A 19,897-nucleotide genomic window follows, 5' to 3' on the forward strand; every position below is an offset into this window, starting at 1 on the left:
GAAGTACTGCTATTGTCATCAGATGCTTGCATGGATACAAAGTCGGTACGGCACCCCCCCAGGTTTCTCCGAAAAGGAGGCGGGACAAGAGAAGAAGGCAAACATTCAGAATTGAAGGGAACTTTGGCACGTAAATGCTGCCAACGCCAAAGGCATCCCAAGGGCTCCATCAGGTTGGAGCTTCTTCAAAGACGCTGACAAGTTTGCACTTTGACAAATGCGCGCCGCGCTCCTTAGTGGGATTCACATGACTTCATTTTCTCTCCTGCAGCCAATTTTTCGCTCCCGTTCCACATACGTTAATAATACGTCCTCCTGATGGGGAACTTACGATTCCTTACGTGTGACGTGCTTGTGCGTGTGTGTTTTTTTTTTCATCACGCGTACGCTGGGTAGAATAAACTCCATCAAAGGAAACGTGATGAGCTGCTTCCAGTCTTATTTTTAACCTGGGAAGGAAGTGGAAATGCTGGATAATGATTGTGTCATTATGCGGCATCCGTTTGTCCCTCCGGATGGACTTCACGGCGTTGGACTTTGGGAGCTTCTTAACCTCTTGGTGCCATTCTATTAACCCTCATCAATGTTGACCTTTACCGTATTCTCCGCACATAAAAGCCTTCATTTTTTTTACTTCTATGTGCCCTATAATGCAGTGCGCCCTGTATATGAAAAAAGTTTTAAAATAGGCCTTTCATTGAGGGTGCGCCTTATTACCCGGTGAGCCTTATAGTGAGTGCGCTTACCTTACCTTACACTTACCTTTGTGCATGATTTTGTACTTTTTATGGCTCATTTTTTCCCCACATCATTCTGACAGTATTTAAGCGAAGGGATGACGCACTCCCAAGTGGTGGTGGCATTTTGTCACCGTCTGGCTGAAATTTCAGCTCCTTGATGTCTTCTCTTTGCTTTCCCTTTGATGTGAAATAACTTTGGACAAAACATAGCGCAAGGTTCAAGATGCATTTGAAAAAAGTCACGAAAGTATCCTGATCACCATTTTCCAGCCGGCTTTGACTCCGTGCCACTGTTTACATGTCACTTTTCACCAGCTAATCGTTAGCGTCATAAAAACCTCCACGCGCGACCTGTCAAGATGCGCTCACAAGCAGCTGGCCAAGCCAATTAAAATCACCTTCATACAATTTAGCAATATGTAGCTCCCTGATCCAATTGTGTCTTGTCCAGGTGCTCCTTGTTGTCTCATTAATTTTGAGTGTATATTCTTTTCCGTTTCCTTTCAGTTCTTGTCGGGTCATTGTCGCTGTGATCCCCGATTTCCTCCGAGTCATTCAAGTGAGTTTTTTTTTCTCCATTTGTACGCAACCTTCTTTCTTTTCCCCGTTTTCACATTAAATGAGTATTTGTGAGCGCGCCTTGCCTCCGGCTTTGCTGCATATGGTTCCACAGTCTCTGTCGCTTCCTGTTGCGATTAATTTGCTCTTCATTTGAAAAGCATCACGTTCGGTTTGGTGATAGTTTTAGAGATTAGCCGATCGTCTCCTGGCGGCTAGTAAAAACAATAAAAAACCTGCAGACAAACGCCGAATCAGTTGATGATACTTTGATTGAATGAAACATTGATTTCTTTCATTTTGCCACTGTCGGTTCTCCGCACCAGACCATAAGCCGCAGGGCTCAAATCACGAGAAAAAAGAGACACACATGGCGAAGGGGTAACCGGCTGGTCAAGTTGGACTCTGGGAGGTCCAACGGTGACAGTTATGGCGGCAGAAGCACTTTTGTGCTTATTTGAAAAAGCACCTCCTCCCTTGTTGACTTTCCCTCCTAAATGAAGCTTTTCTTCCTTGAAACGCGCCTTTATGCAGCCATCTTTTCTGCTGAACACATTCTTTTCAGCCCTTCGCCTGCCACCATAACCAAAAGCTCGCGCAAGACTAATATTATTCAAGGTACAGAAAGTATCGCGCCGATGGAAAAGTCGGCTGCGTGTGAGGGCCGGGCAAAGAAAAATCTCCCGAAAAGTGCTCTCCTCCTTCACTTCCTCTTTTTTTTTTTTTTTCTTTTTTTCCCCCCACGAGGAGAGGAGACACTCCCAAATGACGGGCCATTGGCCGGGAGGCGATCGGGAAGCCTGTTTAACGACGGCAGCGGGAGACACGGGAAGAAAAAAAAATCCCGGGATCGCAAACATCAACAGGTGCCGGCAGAAGGAGTCCGACTAGCAAAGGGTGAGCCGTTGCTTTTGATTGTTGCGCTTGCATGCAATTATGTTGCAAGTCGATGTCTCATCAAGTCAATGGAGTGCAGCTCTTATGCTTTTTTTTCATCTTATTTTGTGGTTTCGCATTGTGTACTGAGAGGTGTCTCGAATAATTTGACTCTCACTATGATTCAAATCAGTACAATGTTGCAATTTTGTGTGTTATCAGCTATTATTTTTTTTTTTTTTTACACAAGGGAACATACAAAATGTGCCCATTGGTGCGCATTTCTGCCCAAAATAAGATATAATATTTCCATTCTTAGACAGATATGAATTACGCTACATACTTTGTATTCTTCATTTTTTCGTCCTTTATTTTATTTCGTGGGTTTGTATTGTGCATTGAGAGCTTTTTCTCATAAATTGACACTCAACATTCAACTATGATTGCATGATGTTGAAATTGTGCGTTATCAGCTTCGTGGAGAGTATTTGCTTGAGGGTTAAGAAGATAAAAAATAGGCTGCATTAACCAAATTTATAAATTCATCCCTAAAAATGAGCGCTGGTTGAAATGTTGAACTACACCAATGCAAGTTTTTTTGAAACCACTATGATCCAATGAATACACATGCGCATTATTAAAAGGAGGAAATGACGCTACTTTTATTCACGCAGCCTGGTCTGGTTTTGAGTTGGCGCTTTGAAGAAATTCCATCATGCAGCTTTTACCTTAACTTGTGTTGGTGGTGCGCCTTATATAGTAATGTCAAATCGAGCTAACGTTTCCATAAATCGTGACAAACGTGCATTTATGTAAAGGACTTGATCTTCAGCATCCAGTGACGGGCTTTTTATTGGGCGTCAGAGCTCATTTCCTTTTGGACGGCGACACCTGGAAGCGCGCTAATAACGCGGAGCGGATGGGACGGGCTCGGCCCGGATCCCCCGGATTTACGTTTAATGCTACCGTGCGCGGCTCGGGGGAGCTACAGCGGGCGGGCGGGGGGGCGCTTAGAAAAGGAACAAAAAATAGAAGGCCTCCAGCTCGAAAAATGCGCCGGCTTTCACGGAAGCCTTAGGAGCTTGGAGCTCCTCGCCCGCCCGCCCGCCCGCCCGATTCCTTTTGCCGCTCCGTCTGCCGGGATCGCGCGGCGAGATGGATGAGCCCGCCATATTGGAAGCAGTCGTTGACTTTTCGCTTACGGTAATTCCCCGCACCTGCGTATGGGACGCACCCTTCATTTCGGGGTCAAATTCTACTATTTTTTATCGGAGGTCTCGGAACGGCCGGGGAGACATTCCGCCTTTTGTTGGGAAGCCGGGCTCTCCTCTGCGTATTTGCGGGATGTCGTGCGCCTGGCTGTCAGCTGCGTGTTTGTGCCTTGGCAGCTCCCAAACAAACACAGCGGCAGCTGTCACCACCTTGTTAAGCGCCGTCTTTTCGCGGGAGCGCGCGCATTTTCGAGGATCCGCTTTGGAGAAGGGGTTCGGGCCAGGAATTTGGAACTGCCTTCCTAAAAAGCGCTCGGTGGGACCGATTGAAACCTTTTGCCAAACTTCGACTGCGTATCACTAATGCCTGTGATGTCGTACAAACATTCGATACCAAAAGATATTTTTTTTCTCAGCTGAATTGTTTATTACACGGGTGTCAAACTCGAGGCCCGGGGGCCAGACCCGGCCCCACACATCATTTGATGTGGTCCGCCAAATGCTAAATATGCCTTTGAGTTTTTGCATAAAATGCCAGATTTGCAAGTGGTCTTCAATTTTTACAAATTTGGGGGAAAATACAAAAAGCATTTTTTGTTGCCAATACCCCTTTTTGAACAGTAATACCCAACACCCAATAAATTGTTGCCAATACTCCTTTTTAAGCACCAGCAAGTGAGCAAAAAACATTATTTTGTCACAGATAAGCCGCACTGGACTATAAGGTCGTAACATCAGATATTTATGTAGAAATAGGACGTTTTTTATTGATTTATTTATTTTAAAACTTTTTTTTTAGCTGCCTGCTTACAGCAATATCCTATCTTCTACAGACCTGATGTTTAGCACCAACATATCTGTTGGAGATATCTCTTATCCTATCTTATCTTATCTTATCTTATCTTATCTTATCTTATCTTATCTTATCACTATCTAACGTAACATTAAAATGAGCTTCTTACAGTCAATGATATGACATCATCCTCGCAAAGAACGCAGTCTGCCGTTCACTCGTTTGAACTCCGAGCCGCAGCTTCCAAATAAATGTCGATGTTCCAAGCGTTTCATCGCCGCGGCGACCCCGGAGCGCCTCGTTTTGCGGTCCCGGGAACAGACGGCTGTCATGATGTGTTAAACCTTTGCCGCACACCGAAATGATCAGGCGCCGTTTATTTCGAGACATGTTGTTAAAACACAGATGAGGTACATTAATGTTAAGCATATACCGTACATTCGCTGTCTTTTTTTTTAGCTTCTGGCAAATGCGTTGAGTAGGGACGTATCTCATATTGCGGCTTGATGAAGCGTTCTCATAGAAACATGAGGTCATGTTGGTCCCGGTGCAAGAAGCGACCGCCCGCCACACATGTTGATGATGTCACGACTTGGCGGCAAACTGAAAGCCTTGCCCACGAGTAATTACAGCGGCGGCCTGGGGTTGACTTCCGCAAGCGCCGGTTGGCATCCGATGGGGCGGCCGTTTCCACCTTGGGAAGATGGCCGTACTTTTACCAGCTATGTAAACACTCCGGGGGTGTCGCGCCATACGGTCAATGGAACAGTGGAGGACGTTGCATATGGAATATATGCACGCCGCTTCACTTTTTCCATATTAGCGTAATGCGGCCAAAACCCCACATTTGACATGAGATTTTGGGGAGCTTCTTGTCAATTTGTTCAAACTATGTATGTCTTATTCAGCTTTAACGTAGGCCAAACTAAAAAAAAAAACAAAAAACACTTTAACCAGCCAGGAAGCTTGGCTGGCAGCTAGCTAGATTTCAGCATTTGCGCCGCTGTCCTATCGCTACTCCTACGTCGCAATAACTAAGCGTTATTTTAGTTGTTTTATCGGATAATCCAATTTGAAACAAAGATGTTTTGATTTCCATACTTTTATTAAAAAGACCAAGCGACCCAGACAATGATCTATTAATTCATTAATTTTTTTCCAATTACTGATCTGGGTCCTTTGAAAGTCCAAATACTGTCTAGGCTGATATTTTTTTTATTTGTTTTCCAAAGTCAAAGCTAATGTGGGTAAATAGCCTATTTTGATTTCACACAATTATAGTTGGCCTGCTTTAATAGAGAAGGAAACAAACAAAGAATATTTGCTGTCCAGATGTAATTTTAGGTCTCTAAACGATCATCGAAAATAAATGTAACAAAACTTCTATGGTTCTCAACACATTTTTCAGAATTTTGCTTGCTTTCCAAATTGCGGCAGAAGAATGGAGTCACTTGTTAGCTCCTGATTATCCTGCGAGTGTCTACTTTTTCCACATTGGCTATTAAAAAAAAACAACAAAAAAAAACTCTGGGGTCAAATCTCCTGGTAATCCCTGTAGAGAATTGCCGTTAATCTGATAATGGTTTCATAATAGCATCGGGGGGGAAATCAGCACGTTTAGCGACCACTTAATGACGTTTGAGTACATTGGGCCAAAGCTCACAATGGGCCCAGTGGGATTATTTGGAGAGGATATACTTGGAAAAAATTCTTCAGCGTCTGTTTTTGTTCACAGAAAGAGATCTGTCCATTCTCTTGGATTATTTTGAGATTTCACGTGCATTGTAAAGTTCAGATCGATGCTTGTTTACTTGCAGAAGCGCATGCGTCGGCATCAAATCATTTCCTGTCATTTAAGGGACGGTGTATAGAAATGACCATAACTTAGGGGTGAATTAAAAAATAATTTAAAATACCTCACTATAAACTTCTGGTTGTTTTGTTTTGATTCCCTTTGGTGCAGCTCCATCTAGTGGATGCATAATGCTACTTCATGTGCCTTATAATGCGGCGCGCCTTGTATCTGAAAACAGTTTGAAAAGCGGCCATTCTTCAAAGGTGCGCCTTATAATCCGGTGCGCCCTGTAGTACGCAAAATACGCTACTTCAATACAATATGCGACGATAAGCTTCATAACAGCAGCCCACACAAACTGTGCGCATTCTCTCATTCCTTGGCGACACAAAGTTAAAATCAGAACTAAGGGGAAAAAAAATGAAGCTGAGCTTTTTTAAGGGTTTGTAATTTGCCCTTTTGGGGGAAGCCGCAGCAGGGGTTTGGGTTGGCATGACATCACTTTGGTCGCAGCGCAATGACATCACGCTGAAGCGCAAGGTTCCCTACGGCACAAAGCGGCCGTCCAAATGTTTGCCTGGGCCCGAAGCAATAGCTCAGCGGCCCGACGGAAGCGCGCGGCGTGACCCGAGCCTCTCGTTTTTCTCCAGTTCAATAAATAGCACGCTCGCTTAAGACGGAGCGGCTAATTGTCAACGGCGTTTGCGTCGTCTGTAAACAAGCGCCGAGGATATCGACACCCGACCCGTTTCCGACCGTGCCTTCGCTCCGCTCAGCCAAACATCTCGCACTTCCTCCGACATCTTCTCCTACCTCCATGCCAAGACGGAAATAGATCATCGCGCCAACAGACAGATGGCAAATTAGCCAAAGTGGTTTTCCACCGCTTTCTCTTTTCATTTCGCGTTCGTCACGAGCCAGGCTGCACGACTCTATCGCGCATCAGCGCCAAATTGCTATTTTAGTTCTTCAAACCGCCGAGGAGCGCTGCTATCGTTCCTCAATGGTGACAGGAGATGCCATTTTAGGATTTCAACAAATATAACCTCATGAAGGGCTCGTGCCGACTTTAACCTCCTCAATACCTGCAGAACCCCCCTGAAGTGCTACTTGAGATTTAATTCAGCAAAACCTTTGTCTTGCAATGCACTAATGCGGATAAGGAGATATTTTAATGTTCACTCATGTTTTTCTTCAGCCATGACCCCGAAAGCCCAATGGAGGGTCCCGCTGGTCCTCTTGTGCGCCGCTTTGCACTGCGGCTTCACCACCAAAGTGGATTCCTCCGCCTCCGAGCAAGGGCTCACCTTCAGTCACGTCTATAACATCGACGTTCCGGGGGGTTCCGCTTGCAAACTGGAGGGTCTGCCAAGCCAAGGTGAAAAAAAAAAAATACTGACTGAAGCACGCCATTGTATTTCTTGCGCCTAATAGCCTTGAATTTTTCTCCAAAGCTGACAGCGCGCCTGATAATCCCGTGCGCCTCATACAGTGTGCGAGTTTTCATTTTTGGGGCTCGAAAAAAAAAAAAAAATGTAAATTCTGCTATTTAGATCAATTTTACTGTTAAAACTTTGACAACATCCAATTTTGAAGCCATTTAGATGGGGGCAAAACTCAAAAACCAAAGCGCCATTTTAGCAAATAAAGCAATGGATGCAAACCGCAACTGTAGCTTCTAGTCTATGCACCCTATGATGAAAAAAGCTTTAAAATCGGCCATTCGTTGAAGGCGCGCCTTATAATCCGGCGCGCCTCATAGTACGGAAAATACAGTACGTCGTGCGGCATTTGGCCATACGTTGCAGGTCTGCAGACGGTGAGCGCAAAGAACGGAGAGAACGACATCGTCTTCAGGCACAACATCAGGTTGCAGTCACCCAAATGCGACTGCGCCGAGTCGGAGAGCTTTCGCTCGCTCCTCTACAGAGTCAACGGCTTGGAAGAGGAAGTCAACTACCTGAAGACTCAGTGTGCCCAGGGCTGCTGCGCCGCCGGAGGTGGCTTCCATTTTGCTCCCTTCTACGTTTCCTTTTGGACTTTTGCCTAAAACGTCCTTTCTTTGTTTTTGCTTTTCGTTTTTCCATCGAGCCGGAAAGGCCGGCGGAGATAACGTTGGTGCGACTTTTGAGCGCGTGCAAAAGTTGAGCGCGTGCTTCCTCTGGGCGGTTTAGGCGCGGACACGAGCTGCAGCGGCCACGGCACTTACCTGCGGGAGACGTGCGGCTGCGAGTGTTACCCGGGATGGGAGGGGCCCGACTGCTCCGTGTCGTCCTGCCCCGACGAGTGCAACGACAACGGGCGCTGCGTGGACCGCAAGTGCGTCTGCCACCGCGGCTACTCGGGAGAAGACTGCGGCGTAGCCGCCTGCCCCGACAACTGCAACGACAAGGGCCGCTGCGTGGACGGCAAATGCGTGTGCTTCCCGCATTTCACCGGCGACGACTGCGCCGTCCCCCAGTGTCCCGGCGACTGCGGCCGCAACGGCCATTGTTTCGACGGCCGCTGCCTTTGCGACCGGGGCTTTTACGGGGAGGACTGCTCCTTAGGTGAGATGCTTTTGGCCTTTTATCTTCATACAGAGTGGTAATATTATCTCTATGTGTATATATTATTTATATTTTTCATTATATTACAGATTTTTTTTTTAATATTATTACTCAATTCTATAAAAAGGAGAATAATATTATACTATCATATATCTTTTTTCTTTTATTATTTTTTTATTATTCATGTATTCTATTTTTTATTATTTTTATTCCTATTTATTATATTATTAAATATGTTCTTATTTTTTCTTTTTTATTATTTTTTGATGATTATTTATTATTATAGAGAATCTAATATATTTCTGTAAATGTATAAATAAAAAAAAAAATATATATAAAATCAAATAATAATAATAAAAGAAAATAATAATATATAACAAAATATTTAATAATATATCAAATTAATAAAAACAATAAGTAATCAAAGGCTTCATTTCTCGTCCCCATAGCAAAATATACAATATGTATCTTGCATCGTTTCTGAAGGAGTCGGACTCGACTCGCACAAAAACGCCACGCGGACGCTGCATTGCTCATTTAAAATGAAAATTTTCCAGTGCAGTCATAATATTGCGCTTTCCTTCTGGGAAAAAAGCTTGTATTTCAAGGTATGCTTGGAAGAGCAAGGTGTTGAATTGCCTAAGCATGCGAAGCAGGCCCTAAACGCCAGCACGCGGGGGACTGGGGCCACAAACCGCGCTGTAGGTGGAAAGAACTAAAATAGCTCTCGTCTGTACGTTGAGGGCCAATCGCGCCTGTAAATTGTTGAAGGCGCCGCGATGTTTGAGGGCAGCGTCTCCCGTTTGACCACCCACTGTGCGGCCAATACGGCAGCGCTTGACTGAAAACATCCGTCCGCTCGCTCAAAGACGCCTTTGGAGACGTGCGTTGGCGGCAACTGTTCTTTTTTCCTTTCATTTTGGGACCCTTGGCAGCAGTCGCTGTATGATGGCCGACCTTCTTCCGGCGTTAGGGCGCGTACAAGCGTTGGAAGGAAGGATAAATGAATAACAATATAAAAATGTTCATCTATTTTGTCTTTTTTTTTCTGTCCTGTTCAGTGCTTAGTCCTCAAGGTCTTCGCTTGGTCCAAGCAACCGACGTTTCCCTCCTGGTGCAGTGGTCGCCAGTTTCTGGGGCCGATTATTATGTTTTGACCTACCATCCCCGAGGTCAGGGGAGCGCCCTGAAGCAGGTAACATTTTCACTCTAATTGAACTTCTGCAGTATTTGGAGCATTTTGGGGTCATTTCTTCCTTGCAGTATTTCAGCTAGAATGACTTATTTTTTGTTTGTTCTAATTAATTTGCTCTTGATTTGAAAAGAACAACCCACTGTTCCTGTCAGGCCATGAAAAGGGAAAAAAAAATACTTGCAACCCTCTTAATGTATGGAAATGTACCCCCAGGGGTGCTCGCACCCCCATTTAAAAGCCGCTGACCTCTAATGACGGAACCAAAACGGTGCCAAAAAACAACAGAATTTAGACGGCAAGGAATGTGACGTGACCATTTGCCTCCTAGGTTCATGTACCCAACCTGGAAAACTCCTACCTCATCACGGGCTTGACTCCCGGGCTCACCTACTTTGTTGAGGTTCACGCCGTCGTCAGAGGCATCCAAAGTGGAGCGGAGGAGATTGAAGCTACCACGGGTAAAAAATCGAGATTGACTCATTATGGTCCAGGCTGAATATTGGGGCCGATATTCGCCATGTCGGCGCGTGTCGTCATCGGCCTTGTTTTGAATGAAAATGATGGCCCGTAAACCCCCTCAACAATACAAGCCTCTGATAATCCACTTTTCCGCCCGTCCGGCCCGGCTCCAGCAATGTCCCGCCCCTGTCCCGCTCCTCCATTCCTCAAAATCCATATCGCCTTTAAATAGTGATCGGCGGGCTCCTTGACTACCGATAATCGGTATGGGCCCCGAAAAAGCAAGTAGGTCGAGTATAAAGATGTCTCAACTTGGAAAGTCGGTAGCTCTTGACGTTCCTCCTTAGCGCTCAAGCGACCGGAAAGCGTTTCATTACGATGTGCTTCGTTAGCCGTCGCATTGGACAGCTAATTGCTAGGAAATGTCTGCACGGATGTGTTTAATGTGAGCGGGACTTCCTGACTGATGTGGCAGGAGACGGATGTGTGAAGGAGGAGATCGCGAGACTCGTTCATGGAACGTTCCGTAACGCATCGGCGACTGCTTTCTAACTGCGCGAGAGCTGCTGGCCAGCTGCCCGAGGCAGACCACCCATCCTACAGTATCAGTCAAACTCCTTTAAGATCGCGGCTCGCATGCAGGAAAACTATTCCCAAGCCATGTATTTATATCGCTTTCAGACAACAAAACAGTACAACATCACTATTAATCATAAAACATTAACTTTAATATTGATCATGATTCAATTTGATCATTTTTGAAAAAAAATTCAGCTGATTTTTAAGTTCCCAAACGCCGGTATCGGACCACGGATCAACGGGTGCCGGGCCTCGCTACAAAATGTAATATCAAGAGCGGCCAGAGGCGGCGCCAAAAAACAAAGATCAAGCCAAATGCTGCACAAACGATCGAACTGTTAAAGGATAAACTAAATCAGTTATAAAACATTATTTGAAGTGCCGCCCATGCGGCCCGGTACCAGTTGATCCACGGCCCGGTACCGCGGAGCGCTCCAGAACAGCAATGCCCGGCGGAAACTACATTTTGCTGCCTTGCAGGTGTCTCAACAATCAACGATATCCGAGTTCTTGAGCGGAACGACGTCTCCATCCAGGTGGACTGGAGCAACCCGCAGGCGGAGGTGGATCACTTCAGGCTCACCCATACCGACCCATCCGGGCAGGAGGAGGAGCTCTATGTGCACGGTAGCCAAGAGGCGCGAACCAAACACACCATCGTGGGTGAGCGTCCGCTCTTCGGATTTTCCCAAATTTGACAAGGACTTACGTGATGGTTTTCCCCCCCTGCAGGTCTGTATCCGGGAACAGAATACTTGATCGCGGTGCAGGCCATCAAAGGAGCGATGGAGGGCAACTCTTCCTCAGTTACCACTTCTACAGGTCAGTGCACTGCATTTTTTTATGACCATCTGAAATTGATAAAGCTGCCCAAATATGGTGTTCCTTGATTTTGAAGGTTATATTTGACCGGAAAAACCCTCCCCCCGCCAACGTACATCAATAAAGTGTATGAAATGTGTTTAACAAAACCTTACCTCTTTTAGGGCACAAACGGCCTGCGGTCCAAGCATGGGGAGCTACAATTACGGCTTAATGACGTATAAGTCCGGAATTCGCAAGCGCACAATGCGGGCCGCTTCCAATGCTAAGTGCGGTCACAGAGGGGAAACGTGAGATGATTGGCGGAACGGCGGCAAGATGCCGGCCGACGGACGAAGTGGGCTTTGTCCAACAGATAGACGCCATTAGCTCGGATGGCTTTTTGCAGGCAAATATTCAGCACGCGTAATAGATTCAATGATTCCGAGTGTTTATTTTGCTCCCCCGGCCTTCTTCCTCCCCCGACCGACTTTATCTCTGGATACCGCCACTATTACTTTGCAGAAGCCTTCAATACCAAATAAATAAATGTGGGCTAACTAAATAACTTTGTGAGGATAATTTAGAGTCCGATCGGTTAAATAAATCGTTCCATTACTCATTTAGAGTCGTTTCAGTTAAAGAGCCCTGCGCTGCTGGTTGCTACCGTTGGAGTCATTTCAAGCCATTTGTTGTTGTATCTCCGGGCAGATTGGATTCGGCAAATCTAGACAAGAGATGGTGTCGCGTCATTTGTTTGATATCTGTCTCGTCTGCGGGGAAAGCGCGTCACTAATGATAACGTGCGGAGTTAGTCTTTAAAACAGTCGCTATGAGGACCACTCCAAATTGTGACTTTGCAAATGGAAAATTTACCAGCGCAAGCTATTTGGAACGCTATGACCTCGCGAGATCCCGCTTCAAGTCTTGGCACGATCTCTCCTTTGGAATCGTTTGCATTTGTGGGTTTGAGTTGAATATGCAAATTGAGATGACGTCGGCTGATAGTTTCTGCAGAAACCTATTTCTGAAGGGCCCGCGTAGCGCCCTTTGACAACCGTCGCGTTGCAAGTTCGTTCGACTCCCAGTCAACATTTTCTGCTGTTTGAAAATGGAAAGTGAGAAAAGTCGTCTGCAAAATGACCGTCTGAAAGATCATGTCAGGCTTGAAGATTTTTTCGGGGGGGGAAAACAGTTTAATCAAAGCCGCTTGGAGCAAACACGTCCAAGTGGCTAACGTGCTCGAAAATATCACCGCTGCAGCTGCTCCTTATTTACGTTTAATGAATTCAAGCAGTAAAGCCCATCTAACCAGAAGCAGATGGACCCGCTAAAGGCCGCAAAACATGTTGAGTCTCTCTATTACGGGCCACGCCGTATCTGTCCGTCAGACTTAACGTATTCCGTCCGTATTATGTGGTCCTCTGAAGGAAAATCACAGGGTAAAATGTCTTGGCTGCACAATTCTGCGCGTTGTTTGCTTCGCTTTGCTTTAAAAAGGCAAATTTTCTTGTTTTAAAAGGACAGTGTGTACGATTTAGACCGTTTTTTATGAAAAAGGAATTAATTAAATGCTTGTAAATTTCAAAAAACTTGCAAGAATGCGTTCTTAATGACCAACAGTATGTTTTAAATATAATGGTAGGTCTAGTTATCATGAAATGATAGGACATGGGGGGTGGCACTTCTCCGGAGGCGGCCATGTTTGTTTTAGCTACAGACAATGGCAAATGCAGCACCTGCAGCACCTCCTGCTGTCCGGAATGAAAAACCGTCTAAATTTTACACACTATCCCTTTAAGCAAAAGCAATCTCCCGGTGGCTTGATCTTTATTTTTTCATGCCTGGAAAACCTCATTTAAGACTTAAGCTTTATGGTTTTTCATGTTGAAAAACATCTACATACTAAAATCAAGATAAAGTAAAATAAAAATAGGACCCGGAAGCAACTTCCGGCACGTAGGTAATTGACTTCATTTCAAACTTTGTTTTACAGTGGTTTTACAAAGTGAGTGCCAAAACAAGTCAGAAAAGTTCCAGGAGTTTTTACTTCCTCTTTTTCCTCTTTGACTAATAACGAGAAGATGAAGACAACCATCATGAGGGCGACCTTGATGATAATGACGATAAAGACTTTTGCATTATGTTTTTAATGACGATGATGACGACGACGACGACGATGAAAACGTTGATGACATCGATGATGAGGTTGACCACAATACATCTAATTCTGGTTTGATTACTAACCTGAGAATATTTTTTAAAAAACAATTCAAATGCTCAAAGGAGCTTTGGAATGTGTTTTGTCCGTATGGCTGGTTTAAAAGAGCTCAATACATCATCACGTATCATTTGGGAGCCATACACCGGGTTTGGTGACTAACTTGAGGGAAAAAGAAAAGAAAAACGGACATGAGACATGAAAAGAGTTCAATAAGGTCCAAAAATCACTATGAATTTCATAATGGCCATAACGCAATCCTCATTTCATTTCATTGCCTTTTCGTTTGTTCAAAAGACATTTTTGTTTTGTAACCCCTCCTCCTCAGACATCGACACGCCCACCAACCTGATCAGCACACAGATAACGGAAGATACGGCGAGAGTTTCTTGGGAGCCGGTCCGGGCCCAAATCGACGGCTACATGTTGAGGTACGCGTCGGAGGCGGGCTCCAGCGCCGAGATCCCCGTCGGCCGCGACCTGACTTCGTACGGGCTGCTGGGCCTCAAGCCCGGCGTGCTCTACACCGTTGAAATCTGGGCCTACCGAGGTGACCGGCTCAGCGCCAAGACTTTCACCGCGGTCCAGACAGGTAAAGTCCTAACTCAGACCGGGACTCGGAAATTGATGGGGTGGGTGTTTTGCGCAACGTTTTGCGAGCACCTCGCCTCGGGAGTCGGGCTAAGCCAGCCAATGAAGTCAGTGAAAGGCTTGCAAATGTCCGTTAGCGCCCCCCGGCGGTTTCGAGGTCCATTCCTCATCCAGAGCTCCTGGATCTCGCATGTTTCTTCCATTCTACCCCCCCGTTTAGAGATGGACGCTCCCGGTAACCTCCTGGCCCAGGAGGAAACGGAGAGCGGCTTCCGAGTGTCGTGGGAGAAGGTCCTGGCCCAGATCGACGGCTACAAGCTGACGTACAGTTCTCCTGAAGGCTCGAGCCGGGAAATCCAGCTCGGACCCGAAAGCGATTCTTACGTAATAAAAGGCTTGAGGCCCGGGCTGCTCTATACGGTCCACGTCTGGGCCGTCAAGGGAGACAAAGCCAGCAGGAAGGTCTCCGCGCAAGCTCAGACAGGTCTTGGATATGGTCTATTACACATATTTCCAAAAATAAAACCACAGATGTTTCATTAATTTCCATATTCGACGGACTTTCTTACTTTTTTAAAATGGTGCAACATATTTTCAACACTCTGATTGTTAGAATACTGCGGCAACAAAACAGTGACACGCCTGCTTTTTTGTTTGGATGTTTTGCTACTCAAGATCATTTCCCTTTTTAGTAAAAAAAATGAATATATTTCTCATCCGAAGCGTTTTTTTTTACTTTGTCGAAATGGACTTTTTGCAGCGTAGGACTTGACTAAGCTTGCCCGCTAATGGTTTCTCGTAGGACTGGACGCTCCCGCGAACCTGGTAGCCCACGACGAGACGGAGAACAACTTGCGGGTGTCGTGGGAGGGCGTCCTGGCACAAATCGACGGCTACGTGCTGGAGTACCGTTCCCCGGACGGCTCGGGCGAGGAGATCCCGCTCGGGCCTCGCGCCAGCACTTACGCCGTGAGCGGCCTGAAGCCCGGAACGCTCTACAACATCCGCATTTGGGCCGTCAGGGGAAATACAGCCAGCAGGAAGATCTCAACGCAGGCCCACACAGGTTTTCAAGCACGATTGAACATTGACATCATCCAAACATAGTCCCTGTTAAAGCCCGAATAAAAATATATTGCTTAATTTACTTTCTTGAACTGGACTTTTTTTTGTTTTGTTTTTATTGTCGTCTAGAATTGGACGCTCCCAGGAACCTGGCGGCCCAGGACGAGACAGAGAGCAGCTTGAGCGTGCGGTGGGACGCCGTCCGGGCGCCAATCGACGGCTACGTCCTGGCCTACGTGTCCTCGGAGGGCTCCGGCCGGGAAATCTCTCTGGGAGCGGACGTGGACTCCCACACCCTGACGGGCCTGAGGCCCGGCGAGGTCTACAGCGTCTACGTGTGGGCCGTCCGAGGAAGCGCAACCAGCGGGAAGAGCTCCACGCAAGCGGAGACGGGTCGGTACCGCACTCGTCGTGACCGCTGAAAAAAATGGCTTTGCTTTGTTGATCCTCTGAAATATCCAAACTAGCCAGACTGCTAACAAAAGTGAAAAATAAGTATTGTGCGCGGGCCTGATCTTAGAAAATTGTGGCAGTCACCCGGCAAATACGTCCTTTTTGTCGTCCTATTTAACACGAAAGGAATGACATTTTTCGACGGTCTTTCTTCCTTTATTCTTCAAACGTAACAAAATGAAGGCACGCGGCGACGTCTGGCAAAGGAGTTGCCATGTGTTGCTTCATGTTCCAATTCATTTGCTCTTAATTTGAAAACGTTCCCTTCCTAAAAAGCATTCAATTCGGTTTTGCCCCCATTTGAGAAGCGCTACCCCTGACACACGTTGTAATCATTCAGACTTGAAAAAAATGCCCTTGCTAGTTTGTCGCGTGGAAACGAGCGAGGCTACGGCGGACCTCGAGTAAAGAAAATCGGGCCGGATGTCCAATAAAGCCGACGGCCCATAATACTATGAAGGCTTGCGCGCGTCAAACAAATGAGGCCGGTGTTTCTTTTCAGGCTAATTGCTTCACAAAGCAAACGAAGAGCATGAATGCGCATGGTTGTCAGCTTTGCGTCAAGCAGAGGAACAGGAGCGGAAATCAAATGAACAAAATAATAATCATGTCACGAGCGAGAGACGCCGGCGCTTTGCAATTTCAAGCTCGGCGGCCCCGCCGATCCAAAGTCATTAAGCGCGGTGGTGACGTGCGCTTGGCCCGGCAGACATCGACGCCCCCAAGGACCTGCGGGCTTCGGGGGTCACCGCCGACTCGGCCGCCTTGACCTGGGCCGCCCCCTCGGCTCACGTTGACGGCTACATCTTAACTTACAGGCTTGAGGACGCCGACATCCAGGTGCGGCCCAAATAAATCCATTCATTTTCAAAAGTGAATAGTGATGAGTGCGCTGTGATGAACGCTTTTAGTCTTTCAATTTTTTTCGGAAGGATTTAGAGGCATGTTGCATCATGTCTAAATACATTCATTTTATTCACGCTAATTCTTTTTTTAAATATTAAAAAGAATGTAGTATCATGTCTACACGTGTTCATTTTATTTATGCTTAATCTTTGTAAACATTAAAAAGACTGTGGAGCATCATGCCTAAATATATTCGTTTAATCTTTTTTTGATTTTGTCTAGTATTAAAAGGAATGTAGCGTTATGTATAGATATATTCATTTTATTTGTTTTAATTTTGTGTAGATATTAAAAAGAATGTAGCATCATTTCTAAATGGCTTCATTTTATTTATTGTAAATATTATTATCATGTCTAAATATCTTCATTTTATTTATTCATTATTTTTTGTAAACATTCAAAAGAACGTCTAAATGTATTACTTCAATTCTCGAACTAAAACTCATGGTTTCTTTTGCGTTCTGTATAAATGCTGCCCTCTTGTGGTCTATTTTGGTGGAATCATGGCAATGCGCTACAGTGTCAGCATGCTCTATTGTTTGTTTCTTCTGCAAAAACCCCTCTGGTTTTTCTTTCGAGTCGTCTTGAGAATAATTTGTTTTTTTTTTTTTTTTTTTCCCGCGCAGGCCGTGGAGGAGCAGGTCGGCGCCGGAGAGAGCAGCTTGGCGCTCTCGGGCCTGCAGATGGCCAGCGGATACGCGCTCAGCATCCTGGCTTACAGAGGCCACAAAAGGAGCAGGGCGACGGAAGGCTTCTTCAGAACGGGTCCGCCGCCGTCGCCGAGGGGGGCCGCGATCCCGAACGCTTGTGACCCGTCTTGCTCCGTTCCCCAGCGGGCCTCCTGCATCCCTTCCCCGAGGATTGTCTTCAAACCATGCAAAACGGTCAGAAGGGCAGCGGCGTCTACACCGTCTACATCAACGGCGACGCCTCCAAACCGCTGGAAGTGTATTGCGACATGGAGACGGATGGAGGCGGCTGGTTGGTACGCTCGCTCCGCCTCCTCCGCGCGCCCCGCCCCTTTTTTTTTAGTTAGTAAATCGTACGCGTACCAATATTCCAGTCAAAGTAATGGCGTGTTTCTGAATTTCAGGTCCTGCAGCGGCGCACCTCGGGCAAACTGGACTTCATGAAGCGCTGGAGGGCGTACGCGCTGGGTTTCGGCAACGTGACGGACGAGTTCTGGATCGGTCAGAGGGTTTGCGGGCGAGGGGCGAGAGGCGGGGCCCCGCTGAGCCCCTTTTGTTTTGGTTTTGACCTCAGGGCTGGAAAAAATCCACCAGATGACCGGCGCCGGCACCCGCTACCAGGTCCGCTTCGATCTGGGCCTGGGCCCGGAGAGGGCCCACGCCGTCTACGACCGTTTCCAAGTGGCCGACGCCAGGCGCAAGTTCGCGCTCGCCGTGGGGACGTACTCGGGGACGGCAGGTGCTCCTCCGATCTTGCCAAACGCCAAGCTTGGCTCGAGGCTGGGGTTAGGGCTTCAAACTAGGTTTCGCTTTTCAAAGTATGGTGTTGAGAACGCCTTACGATTTCAAACGAGGGTTTCGAGTTCTTCAAGGCAAGGTTTCAAATGGGTTCTTTTTTTTCGGAGCAAGGCTTTCAAACAGCTTTTCAACATTGGGTTTTAATCTAAGGTTATGGTTTCAGATGAAGGTTTCAAATGCGTCGGGCTTTCAATTGAGGTTTGGTTTCCATTCATGATTTGAAACCAGGGGTAGGGTTTGAAAGGGTGGGGTTTTCACTGTCGGGGGGAGTCAAACGAGGTTCAGGCTTTGAAAGGCGCGAATAAAGGTGTGACTGTTTCCCGCCTTTGTACGGGGCGCAGGCGACGCCATGAGCTACCACCAAGGTCGGCCGTGGACCACCGTCGACTCGGACAACGACATCGCCCTGGGCAACTGCGCCTTGACTCACCGCGGCGCCTGGTGGTACAAGAACTGCCACCTGGCCAACCTCAACGGCAAATGGGCCGACCGCAGGCACAGTCTGGTGAGTCAAGGGTCAAAGGTCACGCAATCAACACCAGGAGCCTACGCTCACCTTTCTTTCCGCCGCGCCCCTTCCTTCGAGGGTTTCCAACGGCTCGGGCTTTCAAACCCTTAGACCATGGGATCGGGGTTTCGGACCGGCCTCGGGGGTTTCCCATCGACGTCCGAGCGAACTCGGGTTTGAAACGTTGGCCTTTCAAATTAGGGTTTGCGTTTCAAACTAGGGTTTTAGAACAGGGATTCAAACTAGGACTTGGCTTTCACATTAGGGTTTTTAACTAGAATCTGGGTTTAACTAGGACTTGGCTTTCAAATTAGGGCTTCGAGCTCGGGTCACGAATTCAAAGCTCGGGTTTTTAAATGAGCCTTTCAAACTTCGGCTTTCAAAGTTTGGTTAGGCTTTCGGATTAGGGTTTCTAACCTCTATAAGTGTCCAAAATAGAGCTTCAAGCAATTTCGGCTTTCAAAGTAAGGTTTCAAATTAGGCTTACGGTTTTAACGCCGAGTTAGCGTTTCAAAACCGGGCTTAGCTGAAATCCGGGAAGTGTATTTTTCCCAGTGGGATTTTGTGGGTCCTTTCACATGAAGTTGTTTCTCTGGCCGGCGCTAGGGCGTCAACTGGGAGCCGTGGAAAGGTCACCTGGTGTCCCTGGACTTCACCGAGATCAAAATGCGGCCGGCGGGGGCGCACTCGGCCAGGAAGCGCCGATCCTGGATGGCCGCGAACAAGCGTCCGCACCAGCGCAAATAATAGCAAAAAAGAAAATGTCCCAAGTTGGACACGTTTTTTTTGGGGTGCAAAATAATCAGCAGGGAAGTTGCATTAGCTCTACAACTGTGGACAAGACGTGCATCCCATTGTCTTCGTCCTTGGTGGGCACATGACCTGCTGGGGAGCTTTCCAGCCGGGAATCAAACCCAGAACCGCTTGACCGACGGATGAAGTCTTTTGTACAAAATCAATACCCAGCCCACATCCACTTTTGTCTTTAATTTGACTGTGTTTTGTTTTTAGGAAACGCTAACAGATTTTCCATAATCTTGTCATATTCATTGGAATAAAATTGGAAAAAAAAAAGATCCTGTGTCTCGTGTGTTTTCCTCATGGTCATTC

General features: G+C 46.7%; 1 protein-coding gene across 2 annotated transcripts; it reads left to right on the forward strand.

The window, feature by feature from the left end:
• Positions 1-1,281: 1,281 nt before the first annotated feature.
• tnn (tenascin N) lies at positions 1,282-19,869 on the forward strand. Of its 2 annotated transcripts, XM_088430121.1 has the most exons (20): positions 1,282-1,299; positions 2,046-2,195; positions 7,172-7,351; positions 7,782-7,973; positions 8,148-8,522; positions 9,584-9,717; positions 10,046-10,175; positions 11,236-11,418; positions 11,488-11,577; positions 14,106-14,369; positions 14,589-14,852; positions 15,171-15,434; positions 15,563-15,826; positions 16,596-16,726; positions 17,419-17,557; positions 17,626-17,777; positions 17,886-17,982; positions 18,056-18,220; positions 18,621-18,784; positions 19,394-19,869. In XM_088430121.1, exons 3-20 carry the CDS (start codon positions 7,174-7,176, stop codon positions 19,532-19,534), a joined length of 3,327 nt encoding a protein of 1,108 aa, XP_088286247.1. In that variant the 5' UTR covers positions 1,282-1,299; positions 2,046-2,195; positions 7,172-7,173; the 3' UTR covers positions 19,535-19,869. The 2 variants fall into 2 exon arrangements, with proteins under 2 accessions (XP_088286247.1, XP_088286248.1); XM_088430122.1 differs by lacking the exons at positions 1,282-1,299; positions 2,046-2,195 and adding an exon at positions 3,101-3,377.
• Positions 19,870-19,897: the final 28 nt, after the last annotated feature.

The sequence above is a fragment of the Hippichthys cyanospilos genome, chromosome 12 (genome assembly GCF_059441005.1).
Source record: "Hippichthys cyanospilos isolate Australia breed blue-spotted pipefish chromosome 12, RoL_Hcya_1.0, whole genome shotgun sequence".
In the NCBI taxonomy this organism is placed as follows: domain Eukaryota; kingdom Metazoa; phylum Chordata; class Actinopteri; order Syngnathiformes; family Syngnathidae; genus Hippichthys; species Hippichthys cyanospilos.